General features: G+C 33.6%; 2 protein-coding genes and 2 non-coding genes across 4 annotated transcripts; 3 read left to right on the top strand and 1 right to left on the bottom strand.

The window, feature by feature from the left end:
• Positions 1-3,410: 3,410 nt before the first annotated feature.
• On the top strand, positions 3,411-4,519 carry LOC131183046 (cytochrome P450 81E8-like). The gene is made up of 2 exons (XM_058152779.1): positions 3,411-4,298; positions 4,418-4,519. The coding sequence occupies exons 1-2, from the start codon at positions 3,411-3,413 to the stop codon at positions 4,517-4,519; spliced, it is 990 nt and encodes a 329-aa protein (XP_058008762.1).
• Positions 4,520-8,558: 4,039 nt separating this feature from the next.
• Positions 8,559-8,661, top strand: LOC131169554 (U6 spliceosomal RNA). The gene has a single exon (XR_009140487.1). It is a non-coding gene; the product is annotated as a U6 spliceosomal RNA (small nuclear RNA).
• A 10,615-nt stretch (positions 8,662-19,276) lies between these two features.
• LOC131169794 (small nucleolar RNA R71) lies at positions 19,277-19,384 on the top strand. Its single transcript, XR_009140705.1, has one exon. It is a non-coding gene; the product is annotated as a small nucleolar RNA R71 (small nucleolar RNA).
• Positions 19,385-25,162: 5,778 nt separating this feature from the next.
• On the bottom strand, positions 25,163-25,768 carry LOC131183042 (isoflavone 2'-hydroxylase-like). The gene has a single exon (XM_058152771.1). It carries the CDS (start codon positions 25,766-25,768, stop codon positions 25,163-25,165), a length of 606 nt encoding a protein of 201 aa, XP_058008754.1.
• Positions 25,769-27,351: the final 1,583 nt, after the last annotated feature.

Here is a 27,351-nt window from a genome sequence, read left to right as displayed (position 1 = left end):
TAATCAATATTATAATATTTTACTGAGTTTGGTAAATTTTCTTTAATAATTTAATTTAATAAATTTATTAAAAAAATTATTGATTTTGAATATATAACTTTATGCAAAATTCTCTATATTCTTATTCTTTTAATATCAAAATTGAAGTAATTGAAAGAAACAGATGAGGGATATCAAAATTTTCAATATTAAAAAAATAGGAGAAATATTTGTAAATTTATAAAAAAGATTGTAGTCACAATTCTTTATAACAATTTAAAACACTTTTAATTTGATATAAGATTTTAAGGTTTTTTATTTTTATTTTTAAGAGGAGATATATATCTATTTTCCTACAATTTTTTAATATAGACCCTAAATAAAGTTTCTGCGTTAGTCTACCTGAATATCAGTGCCAATTTGATCCTCGAAATAAATCGTGACCAACTAGAAATAGTTAAATAATATATATAAAAAAAATTAAGATCTAATTAACCATGAAAAAGCTAAACTTTTTTGTGAATTTGATCAATTTCAGCTAATTAATCAAAATTAGACTTTCAATTATGATAATCAATTTTTATCAACAAAATTATTATAAGAAAGAGACGTTGATAATTGTAAGTCTAATTATATAAATTTGTATCATCTAGTTAAATTTAATATGATCTTTTAAATTTTTATAAAAAATAAATCTAAGGAATCAAAATTTATTCAAAAGGAGGGCAAACTTTAATTAGCTAAGATGCGTTAATTTTTGAATTTGGCCAAAAATGATGAGGCAATTACCTTTTTCCTCATAATATATATGGCTTTACCACTGAGTACAGTGATATGTATAATGTGAATAATTACTTTTCAAAAAGAGACTAAAATTTTTGGTTCAATTTTTCATTTTTAATTCAAGTGAAGATTGATTTAAAGGCTGCTGGGATATCAAATTGTAAATAAGTGGAATCACTATTGATTAATTATTACAATTTTTTGTTAACATAAGAAAAATTGTGATGGCTCAAATATATAATTTTGATAAAATTATTAACTTTATTCTTTCAAGTTACATCTAACTTGCATTTTGTATAATTCTTTACACACTAAGCTTTTGGCCTTTTCTTAGACTTCAATTCCTATGAATAAATTTATGTTTGTTGGTAGAATAGTTTTCTTATATCTTAGCAAAAAAATATTGTAATCATTTAACCCATACTCTGAAGGAAACTTAACCAAATTTATGTATAAACTATAATTTAATGCACATGCCACTAACTTTAAATTATGATAAATAGTTTTTTAATATCAGAATAAAAAGATATCATAAATCTCTTTGAATTGGTGAAATGTACACTACTATCCACCTCAAGGTTAGAAATAAACAAATACTTACATTGATTAAAAATATTAGATAATATAAACCCAGTGACATAAAAAAAAAAAAAAAAAAAAAAAAAAAAAAAAAAAAAAATAAATAAGTCCTATACTTCTATCCAATGGTCTCGTCTAATAAAATAATTTTTTAATAATAAAATTCTTTTTCTAATTTTAAATATTAGAAATTATTTATTATATTAATTAAGTAAGATGGATGGAATCTTTCCTAACTCCTTCACACAGCAAGTCAAAGGCATATATATATATATATATAATTAATTTATCATTTATACATCAATTTTTAATCTAAATTTTTTTAAATTTCAAAAAAATAAAAAATAATTTATTAATTAACTTATTTTTTTACCAACACTTGCAATTAAATTATTACTAATTAAAAATTTTATTATTAATATAATTTTATAATATGATTCTAAAAATATAAAATATAAAAATTACATATTAAAATTATATTATTAAAATAAAAAAAAATAATCCACATAATGCACAGGAAAAATGACTAGTTTAGCTGTTAAATTTTATCATTGCTTTCATCTCATAAGTTAAAAAAATAAATTAAAATATCTTTAAAGTTTGATTTAGTTTACACATTAGTCCTCTATCCATTTTTCTCAGGATATTTGGTCAATAAAGTAAGTCAAATGAGAGTAAATTTTTTATTTCTATCTTCTCCGTTTCTCTCTCTCTCTATTTGCATTTTAATCTCTCCTCCATCCTTCTCTCTCTCACACACACACATTGGGTGCTGCTGCAATCAGACATCTCAATGCCATTAAAAAAAAAAAATTTAATGGCAACCCATTATCATGAATACCAAAAGGAGCCTCGATCATAAAATATAACAATATATTGCCAATAAATTTATAAATATATAACAATAATTGCCACAAATTTTAGGAAAATAACAATCAGAAGAAGCCCATTGTCCGTTGTATTAAATATAGCAAAACAAAAATCAACACTCAAAAGCAAAATATAACAAAAAAAATTTAAGAAAAAAGCTGAGTGATGGAGGGAGCGAGCCAAAGAAAAAGGCAAATAGGGCAAGCCTTTCCTTGGAACTAGAAATTTCAAGCTACTTTTGAAGCAAAATAAGCAGATAAGCAGAGGTCTTCCTTGATCCTATCGTTGCTAAGGTAACTACATCCTTCCTTTCCTATAAACATAAACTTACAAGTTCACAACAATTAATCCACCCCTAAAAAAAGAAAAAATCTAACTAGTTTCCAAGAAAATTGATAATCCAAACAGAGAAAAATTGTATTATAAAGAGAAATTCATAAGTATTAAGGAATATTGATTCATTGGATTGGGATTTGCTTCGTAATATTAATTTCCTTCTTATTTAAACCTCAAATTAATGAGGGCTGAGCTCAAGTTGCTTAGAGGTTAGCTTTCTTTGTCCTCCTCTAATTCCCCTTTATTTGCTTCTTTTTGTTTAGTTCCATTATTTTTCTTTAGTTTCAGCCATTGAAACTTCTATTTTGAGAGAGCAATGTTACTAGTCAAATGTAAGTTTTTGAGGTTATAGAGTAAACTAGAAAGGGGAACGGTGAACAAGGTTGATGCGAGGGGAGAGGAGCAGCAGGAGGAGGAGGAGGAGAGTGGGGTGGTTTTGAGATAGGGAAGTGGGGTAGCTGCTAGGGAAGGTGGCTTGGAGGGAGGCGTTAGTGGGTTCATAGGGCATTTTTTTTTTATTTTTTGGGTGGTGCCGTAAAGGGGAGGAGGATGAGGATGGGTGGGGTGTAAAGGAGGGTATTAAGGTATTATCCCTTTTGATTAATGGCAAAAAGCTAAAAACATGGACATATGGATCAATTTGTAGATACAAATCAAAACTTAGGAATATTTTAATATATTTTTTAAAATAGAGGATAAAAGTATTAATAACAACAATATCCACAAATTAAATTGTAATTTATTTTTTTAATAAAAATTAATTATAGTTTATCCATTAATTAATTAATTATTGCTCCCCTCACAATATAAATATATGCATTAAGATTAGAGCAGATCAAAATCACACTCAATCCCATGCAATAATGGAAGAAGCAATCCTCTACATAATTGTGTGCACTTTCTTTCTAATTTCGGCTATGAAGTTGATTTTACAAACAAGAAAACAGCAAAAAAAACTTCCACCAAGTCCACCTTCTCTTCCAATCATAGGCCATCTCCATCTCCTCAAACCACCCATTAATCAAACTCTTCACCATCTCTCCCAGAAGTATGGCCCCATCATCTCTCTCCGCTTTGGCTCCCGCCCTGTGCTTGTCGTCTCATCACCGTCGGCTGTCGAAGAATGTTTCACCAAGAACGATATTATTTTTGCCAATCGCCCTGAATTCTCCATTGGCAGGTATGTAAACTACAACAGCACCACCCTTGTCGCTGCAAGCTATGGCGACAATTGGCGCAATCTCCGTCGCATAAGCACTGTTGAAATCCTATCATCTAATCGTCTAAACCAATTTCGAAGCATCCGAAGGGATGAAGTCAGTACATTACTTCACTGGCTTCATAAGGTTTCTTGCCAGGGCTTTGCTAAGGTAGAGCTGAGATCGATGTTTTTCGATCTGACCACTAACATAATAATGAGAATGGCTGCAGGGAAGAGGTACTACGGTGAAGATGTGAAAGAATCAGCTGTAGAGGAGGGGAGAAAGTTCAGGGAGATCTTACAAGAGTTTGTGGAGTGTAGTGAGCTGACCCATTTGGAAGATTTGTTTCCAATTTTGAAGTGGGTTGATTATGATGGATTTGTAAGGAAACTGGTTAGGCTTGGTCAAAAAGTTGATTGCTTCATGCAAGGATTGATTGATGAGCATAAAATTGATAAGGATAGGAACACAATGATAAATCACTTACTCTCTATGCAAGAATCGCAGCCTCAATACGATACTGATGAAATCATCAAAGGCCTGATTCTGGTTAGTGGACTCTCTCTTTTTACAGACCTGGTTATCATAAACTCAAACACAACACAAATATGTGAGTTTCACCTATATTTATTGTGGAGTGCCACTACATATTGTCTCTTGAATTCAAGAAACACCAGGTCTATACAACCCATATATATGTTGCCTTGTGGATACAATCATCTGCTTTTAGGCGAGTTTTTGAAACAAAAGTAGACAAGGTTCTTCCTTAAGCTGCCTAGAATGTTATAAGTAATATTTTTTCTCTTAGATAATCTGCACACAATAAGGACCTCCTTTTCCTTTTCATAAATCTTTCTACTTTATTTAAGGAGACTCGAATTTAACACTCATTAATAGAGATTTGGAGTGTTTTTACTACTATAATATTCTCTTAAAATGAATCCAATAGTCTTTCTAATGTAGTTTCGAAAAAAATGCTTTTGATATGAAAGGATCAAGAAAAATATCTTAATTTATGTGGTATCACCTAAATTATGCATTGATAGATTAAAAAACGAAAAAAAAATATTGATTTGATATTGAGGTGTTCGATAAATTTATGTTTCATAGTTGAAAAATAGAAATGTGTTTAAAATAAAAGAACCAGGCCAGTAGGCAGCGAAACATGTGAGTTAGATGGCCCCTCGATTAAAGAAGTGGCAGAATTTGATATTTGTGCTATAGATGTAGCATATATACAAGGTGACTGCAACAAGAAGAATGATAATGAGTAGTGCACCTGTAAAATTATCATATTTGAATTCGAATTTGATTAATATTTTTAATATTTAAATTTATTTCAAACTCAATTATAATGTATCCTTAATTATTCAAAATTACTCAAATAGTACTCAAATTCGTTTAATTATATATATTTTGATTAATTATCTACATAAAATGTTTTTTCATCAATAATTTATATTTTAAAAATTTAATAATTCTATAAAAATAATTAAATTCTATTTATTTAAAAATAATAAATAAAAATTATTATAAAATATAAATTTTATATTTAAGTAAATATTTATATAAACGAGTTTGGATAATGAATATCTAATATAAAAAATCTGAATCCAACACAAATATTATTCATGACCTCTCAAACTTATATGCTACTTAAATCTATCCTATTTAAATTTAGTCAGATCGAATATCCAAAAATACCTGCTCATTACTTTCCCTAATATGGAAAAGGTGCCTGTTGCAGGACCTTAACCAAATTTATATATAAGATAAGATGATAAAATATATAGTAAATTTTTTTAAAAAATAAGATAAAATGATATCATATATCTCCTTGACTTGGTGAAAGGTACACTATCGATCAAACTAAAAAATTAGAAATAAAGAGGTACATACATTATGGTCTACATCCCAAAATGCAAACATTAATTAAAACAATTAGGGAATGTAGCGTAAGCTACTTACTTGTTATTTGTTAATTAAAAATTCAAATAAGATTCATGGAATCAAAAGAAGTTGCGTGCACTTATTTCCTAAGTCCTTCACTTGGCAAGTCAAAAGCATTAATTAATTAATTAATTAAGAATAAATTACTATTTAATTTTAAATTTGACTATTGTTATTATATTTATTATTAATATTTTTGTCTTTTTTATTTGAAAAATATATTAAAATATCTATAAGATTTGATTCAGCCTACACATTAGTTCCTTTGTCCATTTTTCTTGGTATACATTTCACCAACCAAATAAGTTTAAAAATATGTTTATGAATATAACCATAATTGCCATAAATTTTAAAAATGTAACAATAAAAAAAAAAACCATATATTACCTATAGTAAAACAAAAATCAGCACTCAAAACAGAACATAATCAATTTTAATCAATTTTATCAACAAAATTATAATAAGGAAGAGATGTTGATAATTGTAAGTTTATAATTTTCAACATCTCTTCATTACATCTAATTTTTGAGTTTTTTTTTTTTCTAAAAATGATTTAATTTTAAAAATTACTTTGTGATACAAGTGTAAGTTCTTATATGATATGTCACGACCCGAATTCTGGGCCGGACCGGCACTTGGACTTAGGTCAGCATAAGGCTCCCGAAGCCTGTAGTAAGCCTGACTATTCCTAGCCTAATAATAAAGCCCATAAATATAGTCCAATTTTAAGAAAACAAACGGAAAGAGTCTGGCCATAAATTAGACTATCTAACAAGGAGCATTAACTCACCCGACCTATAAACACAAAATATCACAATCTGGGGAGCTTAGCTCTCCCTCATAATCCACAAAGCAGATATATATAATCAAATGGGAGCTTAGCTCCCACATCCAAAGAAAAAACTATCTCATGCATCCATGCATATCCACATAATAGGTTTACAACACCCAAAGATTAAGTTTTTATAACCCCATAAAAAATTAATACACTACTGGTATATACGGAGTTCTAGAATATGAATCAAGAAAATAAAAGCACAATTAAACTTCTTCTGGTAAACCTGCGAGAAAGAAAGCAGGTTATTCTCAAAAAGCCCACATGTCACCTGAGGAAAAATAGTTGAATAAGGGTGAGCGTTTGACTCATAGAATAAGATATTGATTTTAAATACAATTTATATAACTATCTAGAACTAATGCATTGCCTGGATATGAAATGCAGCATAGTCATATAGTATCAAACAATTCAAGCAATATTCGCACAAAAGATAATTTGGAGTATACACACAGATGTATGTCACATCAACATTTATACATATGGGAGCTGATTCCCTATACAGCTCTCTTAATTCCAATACCTATCAGCGAGATCAACTTAAGCTGGACTTTCACTTAATAATCTAAGTGTGGGGGTCAACGAGATCAACTCAAAGCCATACTCAACCCGACTTATCCATGCATAAGGATCGAGCCCCAGCGAGTTAAGCTCCAGCCGCGACTATAGTCCTACCCATATCTATATCCACACCTCACGCACGCCAACACATGCACACAGCTCCAAATTACCTTAAGGCAATATCCATAACAATTTCATCAAATAAATATCCAATATAAGGTGTGTCTAGTATTTAACTATATATATATATTTATAAGTGAATGCATGGACATGTCTTGAATACATAATAATATTAAAATTATAAACAAAATCAATATCTACTCACAGAACAACCGAAGATCATTGTGGGGGCTGGGCAGAGGAAAAAGGTTGACTGAGATCACCTAAACTATTATATCCATGAATTATTAATATTAAAAGAAAATAATAATTTAAAAGGTCAAAGACATTCTAATTTTATGCTAGAAATCCGACATATTTTCTCCTGCACCTAGGACCTACCCAACCTGTAAAGCAGCTCAAACAACACTTCTAAATCCAAGGGCCTCAGGCCCACATCACAACAACAATATACAGCCCCTTTTGGGCCCTCCAAACTAGACAAATCTCAAGCAACTATACAATTCAGCTATAAGACTTAAAACTAACATTTTTCATAAACCATCCAAACCAGCCCCAAAAATTCTATAAACATGCCCCGCAGTCCTTAGCAATGCAATTATACTATTGCAAAAGGAATTATAATTTTCTGGCTGCCCATGAATATTTTTTGAATTTTATTCTAAGCTTAGCATTAGGCAAAAAGGGCAACTTGGAGTTTGGGTTTGCCTATGCCAATTCTAACACCTAGTATAACACTGTAGCAATTATGTACATTCTACTGTTTTGGTGACCGGTGTCGGTCCGGACAGCTAGAACGTCTAGAAAAATATTTAGACTAGAGTGAGGAGTCATAAATAAGTCAAATAATAATAAGAAAAATTTAGAAAAAATTTTAGAAATAAAATACAACCAAGTTAAATGAGCCGGTGCCCTAGCGATGGGTAACCCAGTGGGAAGTTGCGGTCCTCGCAACTAGGAGTGTAACACCCTAGGCAAATCCCACATCGGCAAAACACGAGAGAGATGCTGGGTTTATAAGTTGGCGGTTCGTAACCCCTAGAGACGCGTTTTAAAACCGTGAGGGCTTTGGCTCAGAGCGGACAATACCACTAGTGGGCCGGGCCATTACATTTGTGGTATCAGAGTCGCTCCGCGTGCAACCTTGAACGATGGTGGGGCAAATCTCAGCTAGGACGATGAGTCCCATAAGGGGTGTGGATTGTAACACCCTAGGCAAATCCCACATCGACAAAACACGGGAGAGATGCTGGGTTTATAAGTTAGTGGTTCGTAACCCCTAGTGACGCGTTTTAAAATCGTGAGGGCTTCGGCCCAGAGCGGACAATATCACTAGTGGGCCGGGCCATTTGGGGACATCCGATAAAATTGGAACGATACAGAGAAGATTAGCATGGCCCCTGCGCAAGGATGACACGCACAAATCGAGAAATGGTCCAAATTTTTCACAAATGTAATGGCTCGGCCCACTAGTAATATTGTCCGCTCTGGGTCGAAGCCCTCACGGTTTTAAAACGCGTCAATAGGGGTTACGACCCACCAACTTATAAACCCAGCATCTCTCCCGTGTTTTGTCGATGTGGGATTTGCCTAGGGTATTACAATCCACCCCCCTTATGGGACTCAGCGTCCTCACTGAGGTTTGCCCCACCATCGTTCAAGGTTGCACGCGGAGCGGCTCTGATACCACAAATGTAATGGCCCGGCCCACTAGTGATATTGTCCGCTCTGGGCCGAAGCCCTCACGGTTTTAAAACGCATCAATAGGGGTTACGAACCACCAACTTATAAACCCAAAGATCTCTCCGTGTTTTGCCGATGTGGGATTTGCCTAGGTATTACAATCCACCCCCTTATGGGACTCGGCGTCCTCACCGAGGTTTGCCCCACCATCGCTCAAGGTTGCACGCGAGCGCTCGATACCACAAATGTAATGGCCCGGCCCACTAGTGATATTGTCCGCTCTGGGTCGAAGCCCTCACGGTTTTAAAACGCGTCACTAGGGGTTACGAACCACTAACTTATAAATCCAGCATCTCTCCCGTGTTTTGCCGATGTGGGATTTGTGTGACGCCCCTTACCCGTCTACCGTATAGCCGAGCAAGAAGTGCCACATTCGGTGCCGGAGCACCCTATCTTGTTTTATCATATCTATTGTAAACTTTTGATGTCATTTAAAACATGTATTCTATGTATAGAAATTTTTTTTTTCTTTTTTTATATCTTATTTCTGTGGAGACCCAAACAGAGCCTCCCTTATTTTATTAGCATTTGGCGGGTTCCACTAATCACCTGTTAACATGTCCATATTCATTTCACACATTTCCATATCATATTCTCATGTATCATATCATTTACAATTATTTATGAGATCTCAAAATGAAGTATTATCTATTGCATTCATATAGAAATTCATAGATAATAAATTACAAGTTTTCATTTCAATCTCAAAGTTTAATTACAAGTCCAAAATTCATAAACTAGTAATTACATCATGACTAGACATAATGAACCAAAATACTAGTCTATACATGGGCCCTACCAAAATAAAACAGACCGGTGAGGTGACTCTGATCGGTGGCAGATCTGGTTGGAACTCTGTCCAAATACTACTGTGGCGACTGCTGATCTTCAGTACCTACACGATGGAAAACCAACGCGCTAAGCATAATGCTTAGTGGTGCATAATTTATAATAACAATAATTAAACAATTGAATTAATATTTACAAATCATAAATTCTGGGTCTTTTACATTTTTTTTTATTTACACTTTGAAAATAATTAAAATTATTGGGATCTTTCCTGTTTACTTATTGTATATTCAGTATTAATTAATTATTATCAATGCCCAAGAAACCTATAACAAATTATAAAAGCTGGATACACGGGAGTATATGGGTTAGACAGCCATATGTCTACCCTGTATACATCTGTGCACGAGGCACCGTCGGGCACGAGACCATTGTCGAGCTTGTAAAGCCGAGAAATAAAGTAGGCACAATGGCGATGAAGTAGGCATATAGCCTGTAGAACAATCATACCGACATATATTGTCGGTTCATGATTTGCTCAGAAGCGATCGCTATCTATGGTCCCTAATTGGTATACCAATTTATCCAAACTAAATAAATAAGTCTAGGTATACTATGGGCAATTAAACATTTTTAATTATTTTAGCACTATTCACTGTTACTATTTTCTGGTACTGTTCATTGGTACCATTAATTTCATATTAATGGGACATTAGTCCCAATTTACATATTCATATCATTTTTAATATTTAATTATCCTTATGAGTATTTTAATTATCATATATAGCATTTTTCCCATGAACCTTTCTTTAGGTTCATGTTGATGTGTTATCTTTATCTAGGAATTTGACTAGGTTAGGATGTCTATTTAGTCACACTTCCTTCATAACAATTTCTCCTCTATGTTTAAACTTGAATTTCAGTTTTTGAATTACTGAATTTGGGGTTATAGAACTCAACTTATGGTCAAAATACCATAACTGGTCCGTTTGCCTCTAAGCTGTCCAAAATTTACAATTCCTGGTCAATAAACTTTGACCAGTCATTTGATCATTTTATGGTCATTTTTAGACTTAGGTTCCTTCACAAGATATGTTTCTCTATGTCTTAGGGACTCCCAGGTACAATTTCATAATTTTTCAAGCTTGGTATAGTGAGTTATGGTCAATGTATTAACCTGGACTCTCAGTCCTATAAGGGCAAAAACTAACTTCAGGGTAGTATGTTTGACCCTCTTTTTAGGGTCTTTACACTTGGAATTTGGCAAAGGTGTCTAAATCAATGTTGTAGCCCTAAATATCATGTTTCCAGATCATATTGGCACATCTCAAATGGAATTTCCTAGTGGGAGTTATGGCCAAATGAACACACGGGTATCAAATGGCATTCTGGGTTCAACTTAACATTTTCCAGATTTTAATTCCTAACTTTGGCTAATATTTTCCCTAGGATGCAATGGTTTCTAGAGCTTGGTCAAAACATAAAAATTGTTGTTCTGCGTCTTATAAAACTTTTGGCACTAGTTTCACTCAATTTGCAGCTTTGGAGACCAAGTTATGGCATTTTGGCCAAAACTAGTCAAGCATACCAAAGGAACAATATTTTTGGACATTTTCTGGGTTGGCAGTTTCAGTGACCCAACTTATGCTAACAATTTGAATTGGTTAAAGGTAAAACTGGGTTAAGTAGTCTTCATGAAAAGTGTAGCCCTATGTCTAAACTTTCCATGGGTAAAATTTTAGGTCATTTGGACCAGTATAGAGAGAGTTATGACCAAATGAACACGTACTGTTCATTTGGTCATTTTCTGGGTTGGCAGTTTCAGTGACCCAACTTGTGCTAACAATTTGAATTTGTTAAAGGCAAAACTGGGTTAAGTGGTCTTCATGAAAAGTGTATCCCTATGTCTAAAATTTCCATGGGTAAAATTTTAGGTCATTTGGACCAGTATAGAGAGAGTTATGACCAAATGAACACGTACTGTTCATTTGGTCATTTTTTGGGTTGGCAGTTTCAGTGACCCAACTTGTGCTAACAATTTGAATTTGTTAAAGGCAAAACTGGGTTAAGTGGTCCCCATAAAAAGTGTAGCCCTATGTCTAAACTTTCCATGGGTAAAATTTTAGGTCATTTGGACCAGTATAGAGAGAGTTATGACCAAATGAACACGTACTGTTCATTTGGTCATTTTCTGGGTTGGGTGCAGGGAAATCCGAAATTGGGCAGTATTTAGCTCAAGTTTTGGACAGATGATGCGTCCCAACCGCAAGTGCACGGGTCGTACAAGTAGTATAGAAAAATATCGATCCCACGAGGAGTTGTGTTAATGATTGAATTTTCGATATAAAAGTTGACTAAATTGAAGTATTTATGAAATTAAAATAATGACTTAATGGGTAATGGAGTATGAAATCTAAATGTGCAAATTTAATAATCTATTCAACTATGTAATGATTTAACTAAATTTGCATCAAATTAAAATAAAGCAAATTCAAATATGGCAATATTCAAAATGGCAAGTAATTAAATTCGATTAGAAATTAACAATGATAAAAAGGCGATTCCGGAGTTCGTGATTTCATATTCAAGCTATTTTGGGATTTTCCCTAGCTAGCCCAATCCATGAAATTTATGGGTTTAAAGGAGATTAATTCTAAAATCCTTTGAAAACTCTTTCGAGTGAGACAAAGAGTGCCTTAATTAACTTAATCCTACTTTCGTGGAGTTAAAATTAACCAAGACCCATTAGGTTCTTTAATCAATCTATTAAAACCCTCTTAACCCTTAGTCTATTTCTAGATCTAAGTTAATTAAGTCCAATTTCTTGATTAACTATCACTTGGTTTTCTCCTTTCGGTGCTTCAACCAAGGATTAAGAACATAACTTAATGGGGCCCTTCATTAAGCATGTAAATAAGCACACAAGAAATGGATTAAACCTCATAAATTCATTAAATTGGGACTAACCCAGTTCAAATCCACAAAAATAACTAAAATATTACATCCCTTACTCCAGAATCAAAATTAAACTACTCACTATCCATAATGCTTACAAGATATGATGAGTTTAGATGGAAATAAAGCTTTAATCTAAACTAAGAAGTAAGAAATTAAACACTAGAAATGTAGAAAAATGTAAAGGAAGGAAGAAATCTGCAAATCTTGGTTGAAAATGGTGTGGAAGGTGAAAATGACTCCTCAAATTCTGCCTTTCTTCTCCTCCTCTTCTTTGCTCCTTGCCTCCCCCTTCTAAAATGGGAAAATGGGACTATTTATAGCATTTTTCTGACATGGAGCCCTAAAATGGTATGTTCTAGGAGGAATTATTTGAGGGAATCTCCTTGACTCATTAATGAACTCTTCATGGATCGCATAAGTGGACTGCATAAGTTATGCAGTCCCTTATGCAGTTTTCGGCTGGTTCTGGGTCACTTATGCGAAGCTGCATGACTTGGTGCATAGGTTATGCACAATTTCGTGAATGTGCATAAGGGAGGTGAGAATGTGCATAAGCTATGCAGTCTCCTTATGCACATTTCGGCTGGTTCTGGAACAGTGATCTTTCTCCTTATGCAGATCTGCATAGCTTATGCGGCAAGTTATGCACAGTTTGGTCAATGCATATTTCAGCTTGAAAACTTGTTTTTGACCTCTTTTTGCTGTAGAAGACACTCCTCAATGGCAAAAATTCTCTTTAGTCCTTCAAAAACACCATTTTTCCTACAAAACAAAGTAAAAATTACAAATTAATGCAAAATTGACAACTATGAAAAACTAACTAATTAACTAATGAAATTAGCTAAAAATGGTTAATAATCAAATAAAAATGGTTATAAAATTAGACCTAAATGACTATGCAAAATGTATGCATCAAATACCCCCAAACTCAAGCTTTTGCTTGTCCTCAAGCAAACCTTAGAATGTGATGCAAAGTTTTTAGGGGTGCCTTATCCAAAGAGCTATGAAAATTACCAATTGAAGTAACTTAACACACCTTCAGCCATACCAGCAATCCATATACCCATCCTTCAAAATGCAAGGAATTTAATGCTTATCCAAGCTTTCACCGCTTAGCCATCAAGTCAATTATCATTCAAAATCCCCAAACCAACCAATCAAAAGAGAGGGTCATGCTCAAAAGGAATTCTAGAACAATCAATAGTCAAAGTGTCTCTATATAGAATGATGGAATTAAATGAATGAATGGATAATTTTCCAATCCCATAGGCAAATTCCCTACTCCTATCTCCACTAATGTAGCAAATACTATCAAGAGATCAAAGGTCTTTTTAGGGATGTAATGGGGCCATGGGGTTCAAAAATGAGGCTAAGAAGAAAAATGGGTAAAAAGGATTCAAAGCATGAGAATATTTTCAATCTTGACAACTTAAGGTACATTTCTTATTTTATTATACTTTTTTTTTTCTTTTTCTCTTTTTTTTATATATATATATATATGGAGGAGAGAAATACACAATGAGAATTGTCAAGTGCTAGCATAGTTTACAAAACACATAAAAATGGAGGGACATTTTGATATTTTAAACTTGTATCTTGCATTTTCTTTTTGATGATTGTCCCTAAAATTGCCACCCCCAAACTCATTCCTTTTAATACTTTGGGTGGATTTCTTTCATTTTGAATGGCAATAGTGAAAAAAACATATACTAGCACTTTTACAAGATGACAAGCATTTCTTCTCCCTTTTATTGTATATATTTTTTTCTTTTCTTTTCTTTTTCTTTTTTTTTTATTTTTTTTATTTTTTTTTTTGTACCTAATGTTATAAATAATTATTCTCATGAAAAGGGTTGGAGTGTTTGGTTCATTGGCTAGGTAACAATAAGGATTTCAAGAAAAATTAGGGATAAAAAGGCTCAAAGGGGTTTGCAAGGGTCAATTTTAATTAGGAAAAGGGCCAAAGGTTTAAAATGAGAAGGTTTAAATCAAAGAATGCCTAATCATCTCTCTTTTCAAGTACAAGCTGGTATTTCGCCTTGAAAGGTTTAGAAAATTTGTTCTAGGATTGGTGAGACATCATTTGACTACCTTATATCCAATAATTCCCTCTAAACACTTCCATCTCCAAATGACTAGTTGGGTGGCTTTTTGGCTAAGAAGATATGGGCAAGGGATAGACACTTCAAAACCTTGCACCTCTTAGGAAACTTTCAATCCACAAACCTAGCTAAAGGGTGAGTCAAATCACTCTCATTGGCACATTTTCAATACTCAAGGGATTTGGCAAAAGATTTTAATGCATGGTGTATGATTCCTAAGATGAGTAATGTATTAACTAAATGGAGGAAGTCTATTTGTATGTTTGTGTGCAATGTAATGTATAATGTGTGTGTAAATGTGTAATGTGTGTGTGTGTATGGATGTATATGTAAAATATTTACAATATATGTAAATGGAATGGAATGAGATGCTCCTATACTCAAAATGTGAAAAGTAAAGCCAAAAATCAAAATGTGCACCCCCAAACTCAAAATTGGACATTGTCCTCAATGTCTCAAGCAGCAGATAACCAAAACTCAAAGCAAATAATATTGACCAGGAATTGTAAAAAATGAAGAGCAAAAAGAAAGAGTTACAGTATGAGAATTCAAGATAAAGGAATGCATAAGAAGTCGCATGTGTTATGCAGAGTTAAGTCTTTATCGAGCATGTGTATAGGTAAGGTGCATAAGCCATGCGGTGCTGCATAAGTGGCAATAAGGGTTGCATAGGCTATGTAAAATATTTGCATAAATTTTTTTTTTTTTTTTTTGGATTGTGCATAAGTAGGGTGCATAAGCCGTGCGGTTCTGCATGAGTGGCAATAAGGGTTGCATAGGCTATGTAAAATATTTGCATAAATATTTTTTTTTTTTTTTTTTGTGCATAAGTAGGGTGCATAAGCCATGCGGTGCTGCATAAGTGGCAATAAGGGTTGCATAGGCTATAAAAATATTTTTTTTTTTTTTTTTTTTGGTCATGCGGAAGTGCATAAGTTATGCACTCTCCTTATGCAAGTCTCGGCTGGTCTTGGAATTCAGAGTTGGTGGTTATGCGGAAGTGCATAAGTCATGCACCTTCCTTATGCATGTTTCGGCTGGTCTTGGAATTCAGAGTTGGTGGTTATGCGGAAGTGCATAAGTCATGCACCTTCCTTATGCATGTTTCGGTGACCCTTGAAATTTTGAGGAGCGAAGTCATGCGGGAGTGCATAAGTTATGCACTCCCCTTATGCACCTCTCGGCAGAATTGGTTTTTCAGAAATTTGGGTCATGCAGAAGTGCATAGGTCATGCACTCTGCTTATGCAGTCTTCGGCAATTTTGGTTTTTCTGGGTTTCTGGTCATGCAGAAGTGCATAGGTTATGCACTCTGCTTATGCACCCCTCGGCAAGTTTGAATTTTTGGAGTTTCTGGTCATGCGGAAGTGCATAAGTTATGCACCTTCCTTATGCACCCCTCGGCAGAATTGGAAGTTCAGAGTTTTTGGTTATGCAGAAGTGCATAGGTTATGCACTCTGCTTATGCAGACTTCGGCAGAGAGAGAAAATGCAGAATTTGAAGTTGTGCAAATGTGCATAAGTCATGCACTCACCTTATGCAAGTTTTGACAGATATGAAATTTGACAAAATGAGGTTATGCAGAGTTGCATAAGCTATGCACTCTGCTTATGCACTTGCAATAAAGGTGGAAAATGGCAAGAATTGTGGTTATGCAGGATTGCATAAGCTATGCAGTTGCTTATGCACAATTCAACAAGATTAAGATTGCAATGGAACATGATTTGCAAGTGTGAAAAATACCCTAGAATGAAGAAATATAATTCCATGAAGCATAAACCATGAGAAATTTTCACCAAAAACACATCAATATATACAAAGTTCATCAAAAATGCATCACACAATCTTGTAGAAGATGGATCCTGCATAAAAGGCATTTGTGACCCATGCCATTTTGACTCAAAATCTGCAAATCAACATTTAGCACATTAAAACTCAATAAAATCTGCATAAAGTTGTATCTATTCACAAATGATGAACTCTCCAAGTCATGCCAAGAAAAATGCAGCATTTCCACCTTAAATCCCACAACCCAAATAAGCTCATAACTGCAAAAATGGCTCACTTACCACCATATTAACATTAAAAGCACATTTACTTAAAAGTTACACACCCAACCTCACCAAGAACATAAGCCATCTACTGCAGACACCCTCTTTGCTGCAGAATGTCATTTTTTGCTCTGCATAAACCAGGTAGCAGCTCCTGCATAGGTTATGCAGCAAAAACCAATCAGTTTTTGGGAGAGTTTGAAGGACAAAATTTTCAAGTTAAGAATCACTCCCCAGCAATTCACCAACCTTCCTCCATTGAAATACATCTACAAGGGACAAAATTCAACAATGTCAAAAATTGAATTTGGGGAGATTCAAGATAAAAACAAAAGCAATGAAAGTAAAAGTAAATCAGCAAAAGTAAAATAAAAGGACTTGGGATGCCTCCCAAGAGCGCTAATTTATAGTCCTTAGCTGGACTCTTTTCATGTTTCATGGTGGCTGAAATTGGAATTTATTGCCTCTGTTTCCAATAGGTGCTTCAATGAATCTATACTTCATTTTCTTTCCATCACATGAGAAGATCCTTGTTGCTTTGTCTAAAAATCCCACCATTTCTTTCTTGACAACCTTTGGTGCATCTTTTTCTTTGAGAGATGGTTGTTTTACTTCACTTTTCTCCACTTGCTCAACTTGAAAGATTGGTGCCATAGGACAAGATGGATTACCCTTTAAATGTTGTGCAAATGCAGCCTCTTTTGGATTTTCATCATTGATACTCCCTTCATGGATAAGACAACTTTCAAGAGAAGCCTTCGGATAGCTCTTTCTAAAGTGCTCTTTTACTAACTCATCAACTATATCAATTCTCAAACAAGAGTCTACATCTTCATGTTGCTTCTTCTTATCATTGCCAATGTTGAAGACTAAATGATCCTCTCCGACTCTGAGAGTAAGCTTTTCACCTTTCACGTCAATCAAAGCACCAGCTGTAGCTAGGAAAGGCCTCCCCAAAATGATTGGGATATTAGAATCCTCTTCCATGTCCAAGATGACAAAGTCAACAGGTATATAGAATTTCCCAACCTTCAGAGGCACATTCTCTAAAATCCCTTCAGGATACTTAATTGATCTATCAGCTAACTGAAGAGAAATGTGGGTTGGCTTAAGATCTCCCATGTTGAGCTTCTCATAGATGGAGAGGGGCATAAGGCTTACACTAGCCCCTAAATCACATAAAGCTTTTATAGAACATGACTCCCCAATGTGGCATGGAATTGAAAAACTCCCTGGATCCTTGAGCTTTGGAGGAAGTTTCCTTTGGAGGATAGCACTGCATTCCTCTGTCAAAGCTACAGTTTCATCATCTTCAAGTTTCCTTTTGTTTGAGAGAATTTCTTTCAAGAATTTTGCATAAGAGGGCATTTGTGAAAGAGCATCAACAAAAGGCACATTTATGTAAAGTTTCTTCAAAACCTCTAAGAACTTTCCAAATTGCCTATCAAGCTTGGCTTTGTGAAATCTTTGTGGAAAGGGAAGCTGTGGCTTGTAGGGTTCAGGAGGTATATATTTCTCTTCTTTTTCTTCAAATTTCTCCTTACATTTTTCTGCACTCTCTTGTTTTTCACTCTCATCAGTCCCTTTCTCATTTTCTCTCTTCTCACTGTTTTCACTCTTCTCATCATTTATAACTTTTCCACTTCTTAAAGTAATAGCTTGACACTGCTCTCTTGGATTTTCTGGTTGACTTGGAAGCTTTCCAAAAGACTTGGTACTTGATGAGCATGCTTGTTGTGCAATCTGATTTTCCAGCATCCTATTGTGTGTTTGCATTTGTTCCAGCCTTGCTTTCATCTCTCTCAACTCTTCATCACGCTTAATTTGATTAGCAAGAATTTGTTGTAATAAAGCCTCTGTGGTGGAACTTTGTTCTTGCTGTCTTGGTAAAGGTGCGATTTGCATTCTTTTCTTTGAAAACTAGGTGGTGGTTGCCTAGGTTGTTGGTATTGATGCTCTTGTTGTTGTGATGGAAAGTTGAGTTGAAGCTTGATTTTCTTGATTCTCCCATGAAAAATTGGGATGATTCCTCCAAGCATATGAAGGATAATCTACTCCACGACTCATTGTTCCTTCGCATAAGTAACTTGTTGAGAACTTCCGAGCATGATGATGAACTAACTAGCATACTTAAATCCTCCATTTTCTTAGCAAGGACATTAGTGAGTGCATCAAATTTGGCATTGATCATGTTGAATGGATCAAGCTCATACATTCCAAAGAACTTGCCTTTTTTGAGTTGGAGTTGACCCTCTTGGACTACTCCATAGATGACTGTTCTTTGCTATTTTCTCTAATAACTCATAAGCTTCATCTTCATGCTTAATGATGAATTCCCCTCCAGTTTGAGCATCAATGATTCCTCTGATAGCAGGAGTGACGTTTGTGTAAAAATTCTGGTTTATCATCCATTTAGGAATGGCATGATGTGGACATTGTCTCTCCAACTCCTTCCATCTCATCCATGACTCATAAAGAGTCTCATCTTCTCTTGGTCTAAAAGCAATCATTTGATTCCTCAACTCTTGAGTTTTTCCAGGTGGAAAGTATTGGGCAAGAAATGCATCAGTGAGTCGCTCCCAATTTGTAATTGAGTTGTGAGGTAAAGAATCAAGCCAATCCAATGCTCTATCTTTCAAAGAGAATGGAAACAATTTTAGCCTTCGCATCATCAGATACTCCAGGTTGTTTTTGCATGTCACAAATCATAGCAAACTTCTTTAGATGTGTGTGTGGATTTTCAGAAGGATGTCCTCCAAATTGAGAATTCTGAATCATTTGAAGAACTCCAAAATCCATCTTGTAGCTATTTGCATCAATCCTTGGTCTTGCTATGCTCTCTCTCAAGTCATCAAAACGTGGAAAAGCATGATCCATCATACTTCCCCTAGGCACGTTTGCATTAACAACTTCTTCCCCTTGGGCTTCATTTTCATTGTTTTGACCATTTCCAGCATTCCCAACACCAATTCTAACTCTTTCATCAGCCATGTCTGCTTCAATTTCGGTTTCTCTCAAAGCTTCCTTTCTTTTTCTGATTTCTTTCTTGTTGGCCTTACAAAATTTCTCAATTTCAGGATTGAACAATAAGGTTGTGTCACTTGAGCTTCTAGCTCTTCTCATAAAAGGTTAAAAGTACCTGAAAAAGAACAAACAAACACAAAAATGAAAAGATAACAAAGATAAGACTATAAACAACTAAAATAATCAAAAACTCAATCTTAAACAAACAACTCCCAGGCAACGGCGCCAAAAACTTGATGCGTCTCAACCGCAAGTGCACGGGTCGTACAAGTAGTATAGAAAAATATCGATCCCACGAGGAGTTGTGTTAATGATTGAATTTTCGATATAAAAGTTGACTAAATTGAAGTATTTATGAAATTAAAATAATGACTTAATGGGTAATGGAGTATGAAATCTAAATGTGCAAATTTAATAATCTATTCAACTATGTAATGATTTAACTAAATTTGCATCAAATTAAAATAAAGCAAATTCAAATATGGCAATATTCAAAATGGCAAGTAATTAAATTCGATTAGAAATTAACAATGATAAAAAGGCGATTCCGGAGTTCGGGATTTCATATTCAAGCTATTTTGGGATTTTCCCTAGCTAGCCCAATCCATGAAATTTATGGGTTTAAAGGAGATTAATTCTAAAATCCTTTGAAAACTCTTTCGAGTGAGACAAAGAGTGCCTTAATTAACTTAATCCTACTTTCGTGGAGTTAAAATTAACCAAGACCCATTAGGTTCTTTAATCAATCTATTAAAACCCTCTTAACCCTTAGTCTATTTCTAGATCTAAGTTAATTAAGTCCAATTTCTTGATTAACTATCACTTGGTTTTCTCCTTTCGGTGCTTCAACCAAGGATTAAGAACATAACTTAATGGGGCCCTTCATTAAGCATGTAAATAAGCACACAAGAAATGGATTAAACCTCATAAATTCATTAAATTGGGACTAACCCAGTTCAAATCCACAAAAATAACTAAAATATTACATCCCTTACTCCAGAATCAAAAGTAAACTACTCACTATCCATAATGCTTACAAGATATGATGAGTTTAGATGGAAATAAAGCTTTAATCTAAACTAAGAAGTAAGAAATTAAACACTAGAAATGTAGAAAAATGTAAAGGAAGGAAGAAATCTGCAAATCTTGGTTGAAAATGGTGTGGAAGGTGAAAATGACTCCTCAAATTCTGCCTTTCTTCTCCTCCTCTTCTTTGCTCCTTGCCTCCCCCTTCTAAAATGGGAAAATGGGACTATTTATAGCATTTTTCTGACATGGAGCCCTAAAATGGTATGTTCTAGGAGGAATTATTTGAGGGAATCTCCTGCCAGCTCATTAATGAACTCTTCATGGGACTGCATAAGTGGACTGCATAAGTTATGCGTCCCTTATGCGCTTTCACTGGTTCAGGTCACTTATGAGAAGTTGCATGACTTGGTGCATAGGTTATGCACAATTTCGTGAATGTGCATAAGGGAGGTGAGAATGTGCATAAGCTATGCGTCTCCTTATGCACATTTAACTGGTTCTGAACAGTGATCTTTCTCCTTATGCAGATCTGCATAGCTTATGCGGCAAGTTATGCACAGTTTGGTCAATGCATATTTCAGCTTGAAAACTTGTTTTTGACCTCTTTTTGCTGTAGAAGACACTCCTCAATGGCAAAAATTCTCTTTAGTCCTTCAAAAACATCATTTTTCCTACAAAACAAAGTAAAAATTACAAATTAATGCAAAATTGACAACTATGAAAAACTAACTAATTAACTAATGAAATTAGCTAAAAATGGTTAATAATCAAATAAAAATGGTTATAAAATTAGACCTAAATGACTATGCAAAATGTATGCATCAACAGAATTTGGGCATAGTTTCTTCATGGAAAATGGGCTATTTTGGGTCTAGTTTCACTTCCAATTGGCCTCATACCAATTGGGGTCACACAATTTTATTTATGGCCTAAATTGTACACTGCCCTCAACAAACACAACCTGCAGAAAATTAACACTTCCAAAACTCAATCTCCTCCAACTTCCTTACTTCAATTTGCATGCAATACACTTCTATAAGCAACAATATCATCCCAATAGGTCAATTTCAACATTTTACACAAAGTCCTCAACATTTACACAAACCCTAGTTTTCAAAGTTTCAAATTTACACAATCAAACACCCAAACATTTCAACTAATTACACATTCTCATGGAACCATTTTTCATCACTTAAAAGCAATAAACTTCAAGTTCCATGGCTGCCAAAAATTCAAGGGTTCTTTTCTCTAGATTTTCTTTTTGTTTTAATGGTATTTATGCTTAGCTAAACATGCTTTTCATGTTTAATAAAGAGAAGAAGAGGGATTAGTGCACTAACCTCTTGTGACCCACTTCAAACTTTAATCTTTCTTCTTCTAATGGGTATCTAAAGCTTCCTTATGGTGTGGGCTAAATTTTTTGTGAAGGGGTCTATGGGTTTTGGGGAGGAGAAAGTTTGGAAAATCAAGCTTTAAGAAGAACAAAAATGGAGGGAGGGAGACACTAAGGGAGACGGCAAGGAGGGAGAGAGAAGAGGAAGAAGTAGATGGTTGGTGGGATTTTGTCTCTTGTGGGTATATATATACATTTATGTGTACTTTATTGTTTTTAAATTTCATAAATCTATTTCCTTTCTTTTCTTTTCTTTCCTTTCTTTTCTTTTCTTTCCTTTTCTTTTCTTTTCTTTTCTTCTTCTTTCTCTTCTCATTTTTCAATTTCAAATTCATAAAATTAATTTATGTTAATTATTCTATTTCCAAATTTTAATTTGACATTTAAGTCAAAATTCACCTCTAGGGGTGAAATGACCAAAATGCCTTTCATGGTGCTCATCGGATTATTTTTATTTTTTTTATACCAATTAATAAATTCTCTAAATTTTATTTTATTTCTCAAAATTTTTCCTATATTTTTTAATATTTATTTCATTAATTTATGCCTCCTCACTATAGTTTAAGTGTAGTTCCAGACATCCTGACTGTCCGAACAGACATTAGTCGTCGGAACAGTAAAATGTACGGACTACCTACGGTGAGGGCGTTACAATTTGCCTAGGGTATTATAATCCACCCCCTTATGGGACTCAGCATCCTCGATGAGGTTTGCCCCACCATCGCTCAAGGTTGCACGCGGAGCGGGTCTGATACCACAAATGTAATGGCCCGGCCCACTAGTGATATTGTCCGCTCTGGGTCGAAGCCCTCACGGTTTTAAAACGCTTCTCTAGGGGTTACGAACTGCCAACTTATAAATCCAGCATATCTCCCGTGTTTTGCCGATGTGGGATTTGCCTAGGTGGGATTTGCCTAAGGTGTTACAATCCACCCCCCTTATGGGACTCAGCGTCCTCGCTGAGGTTTGCCCCACCATCGTTCAAGGTTGCACGCGAAGCGGCTCTGATACCATAAATGTAATGGCCCGGCCCACTAGTGATATTGTCCGCTCTGGGCTGAAGCCCTCACGGTTTTAAAAAGCGTCACTAGGGGTTACGAACCACCAACTTATAAACCGAGCATCTCTCCCGTGTTTTGTCGATGTGGGATTTGCCTAGGGTGTTACAAGGTGAAAGTTACACTATTGATCCACTCAAAGTCAGAAATAAGCAAATACTTCCACTACGGTCTATTTAGTTAAAATATCGATTTTCGACTTATTTGATCTTTTATCATTTTATTTATACCATTTGTTAAGATGGATGGAATCAAAAGAAGTTGCGTGCACTCATTTCCTAGCTCTTCACATAGTAAGTTAATATATATATATATATATATATATATATATATATATATATATATATATATATATATATATATATATATATATATATATTAAAATAATGACTTTATAAAAGTGTCACCTAACTTTTATAAATTTAGATATAACCTTTAACACAAATTAAAAATTAATAATTTTATTTTAATTTAAAGCAAGAAGGACAGAGAATACGACATTTATAATGGCATAATTCGAAATTCCATAAAATAATGGCACAATTCGATGCAATATTTCACAACTAAAAAATCAAGGCTATCTGAACAAAGGATGCATAACAATTAAGAGCAAAACTTTTTAAGTCAAAAGCATGAAAAGTAGACAGGCAGCCGAAGTTGGCTTTTCTAGCCAAAGACACAGCTTTTTATGTCGTTTTCTATAGGTGATATTCCTATTGCGGTTCATGAAAATTTTTTTATAGGTATAGTCCTATAAAATTGAGAACAAATGGGTTAAAGGTCCATTAAAAAAATGTTCCTAGTGGAGACCCTCCGATGTTGAAATTAAGGCTAGCATGAGAGAATGGTGAATAAAATTAATTAGGGGGAAAGTAAGTACCTCCGAAGATGATCTAATCTCTATGTAGACAATAGTTGGTTACGGTTAGTCAATTATATAATTATGTGAATAATAGCTAACATAATTATAGAATATATTTCTATTTATAGTACATAATTATGGCATTATTATCTTTGATAATTCCACCAAGATAGAGATTGCTATCTTTGATCGAGATTCTTTGCTTTTATTAAGTGAGTTTTACAGTGATTGAATTGACTGAACGAATCGCGTGACTAAACCCAGGGGTAGATCCAAGATATAATTTCAGGGGGACACCCATACTCATCTTATGATAAAAAATAAAAAAAAAATAAAAAAAAAAAAAAAAGGAAAAAGGCTAAGATATAAATATGAGTATAATAAATGAGTAACTATTTATTTATTAAATCCAATTAAATATTAACACGAGAAACTGACATAATAGTGAAGGGTTAGTGGGATAGTGGGAGCAACATTCTCTTTTTTCATGGGGCAATAACAAAAATAAGATATATATTCATTCAAATTTTTGTGGGGCAGTGGGGCAATGCCCTCATTGCCAACTATTGAATACACAAACTTTGTTCTATCGATAAAAAAATGAATGACATTCTCCTCCATAGCTTGAGGAAATTATTTTAGATATGTCCATAATCATCCAATTAGAATGGCATTCTGGGTGTGTGTCACCATCATGCCTAGGTATTGCTTCAATGCCCTTGCTATCTTCAAAGGTAGAAGAAGATTAAGGAAAAGCAATGCTTTAAACCAAAGTTTTTTTTTTTTTTTTTTAAGCTGACTTGTTAGGCAAATCTAGATAAGATTGTTTGCACCTGAACTCGTTTAATGCTATGAAATATATGATATTTCTAAATAATGTAATTACTAATGAGTTTACCTGAAAATCACTGTACTTCTTCTATTGTTCGTGTGGTAGCTTAAGAGAGAACCTTATGAAGTATTGAACGAGATTTACACATGACCTCCAAGGGTTTTACTTTAGACATAGTGATTGTTATCTTTTCAGTCATATCGATCTCCTTTCCATCAACCCTTTCCCACTCAAAGCATTGAATTAGTGAACCCAAACTCAATCCCATTGTTCTATTTGCCAAGCCTTCCCCAGGACAAGCTCTCCTTCCCAATCCAAAAGGCAAGAACTTGAATGCTTCAGCTTTCCCATTCTCAAATCTCTCTGGCTTAAAACTTGTTGGGTCTTCCCACAAGTTAGGATCTCTTTGAATGGCCCAAACGTTTACAAATAACATTGTATCGGAGGGCACATTGAAGCCTTCAATGGCGCAACCATCAGATGACAAGTGTGGCGCTAGGAGTGGAGCAACTGGATACAATCTCAAGTTCTCTGAGATGATGCTTTGAAGATAGTTTAGTTTTGGCAAATCTGATTCATCTATTAATTGGTCTTCACCAACATGAGTGTTTATCTCTGCTTTAGCCTTCTTTAAAACATTTGGATTGTTGAGCAAATTTGACATTGCCCATTCTAAAGCTACAGACGAGGCTTCTATTCCAGCAGTCAACATTACCTGCAGAAAATGGTTTTTTATTTTTATACAAATTCAAAATGAATAATTTAGTGTTAATCGAATCATTTTAAACTATAAGATTTAAAAATTTAAAATGAATAATTTGAGGCTAATTAAATAAAAAAAAATTCAAATATTTACATTTATTGATGATTTTATATGAACGTCTTAAATTTGAATCAATTGACTTCAACTTGAAAATTAAAAAAAGAAAAGCCAAAATTAAAATTTAATTAACCAGTTAATTGATAATTTCACATTTGGGCCATGTATTTATAAATTCTTTACAAAACATCCTTGGATCTTGTTTTACAAAATCTTCACGAGCAAAATTAAATTAAATTCTCCCCAAAATGGTTTTCAATTTTGACTAAAATTTCTTCAAAAATGAAACCTTTTGAATTGAAAATTTTTCATAGGTATTTATTTTAAAATTTAATTTTTTATTTTCTCCTTAACATTATCTGCGAAAATCGATTTCGTTGGTGGTTATAGACGAAAATTTTTGTAGGTAAAAAGTTTTGAGTTTTTTAAAATTTTTCTTTTCTATTTTCTTCTTGGAATTACCTGCTAAATACGGTTCATTGGTAATTACCGATGAAAATTTTTTGTAGGTATTTATTTTAAAATTTTATTTTTATTTTCTCTTTAATGTTACCTAGAAAATCGGTTTCGTTGGTAATTACCGACGAAAACTTTTTGTAAGAAAAATGTTTTGAGTTTTTTAAAATTTTTCTTTTCTATTTTCTTCTTGGAATTACCAACTAAATATGGTTCGTTCATTGGAATTACCAACTAAATTGGTAATTACCAATGAAAAAATTTTGTAGGTATTTATTTTAAAATTTTATTTTTTATTTTCTCCTTAATATTACCTATGAAAAATAATTTCGTTGGTAATTACTGAAGAAACTTTTCGTAGGTAAAATGTTTTGACCTTCTTAAAATTTTTTTTTCTATTTTCTTCTTGGAATTACCAACTAAATATGGTTCGTTGGTAATTACCAATGAAAAATTTTCATAAGTATTTATTTTAAAATTTTATTTTTTATTTTCTTCTTAATATTACCTACGAAAATCGATTTTGTTGGTAATTACCGACGAAAACTTTTTGTAGGTACAATTTTTTGAGCTCTTTAAAATTTTTCTTTTCTATTTTCTTCTGAGAATTACCGACTAAATATTGTTCGTTGGTAATTACCGACGAAAAATTTTCATAGGTATTTATTTGAAACTTTTATTTTTTATTTTCTCCTTAATATTACCTACGAAAATCGATTTCGTTGGTAATTACTGACGAAAACTTTTTGTGGGTAAAATGTTTTGAGTTTTTTAAAATTTTACTTTCCTATTTTCTTCTTGGAATTACTGACTAAATATGGTTCACTGGTTAATACCGACGAAAACTTTTCATAGGTATTTATTTTAAAATTTTATTTTTTATTTTCTCTTTAATATTACCTACGAAAATCGATTTTGTTGGTATTTACCAACGAAAAAGTTTCGTAGGTAAAATTTTTTGAGCTTTTAAAAATTTTCTTTTTTATTATCTTCTTAGAATTATCGACTAAATATGGTTT

Source organism: Hevea brasiliensis, chromosome 1 (genome assembly GCF_030052815.1).
Source record: "Hevea brasiliensis isolate MT/VB/25A 57/8 chromosome 1, ASM3005281v1, whole genome shotgun sequence".
Lineage (NCBI taxonomy): Eukaryota > Viridiplantae > Streptophyta > Magnoliopsida > Malpighiales > Euphorbiaceae > Hevea > Hevea brasiliensis.
The sequence above is the reverse complement of the archived record's forward strand: the minus strand, read 5'-3'. Positions and strand labels throughout refer to the sequence as shown.

Bases quoted from the DNA above. Each gene is read 5' to 3' on its own strand.
- LOC131183046 (XM_058152779.1), top strand. From the start codon at position 3,411: ATGGAAGAAGCAATCCTCTACATAATTGTGTGCACTTTCTTTCTAATT. The intron at 4,299-4,417 runs GTTAGTGGACTC...CTTGAATTCAAG, and splicing joins TCATCAAAGGCCTGATTCTG to AAACACCAGGTCTATACAAC.
- LOC131183042 (XM_058152771.1), bottom strand. From the start codon at position 25,768: ATGTTGACTGCTGGAATAGAAGCCTCGTCTGTAGCTTTAGAATGGGCA.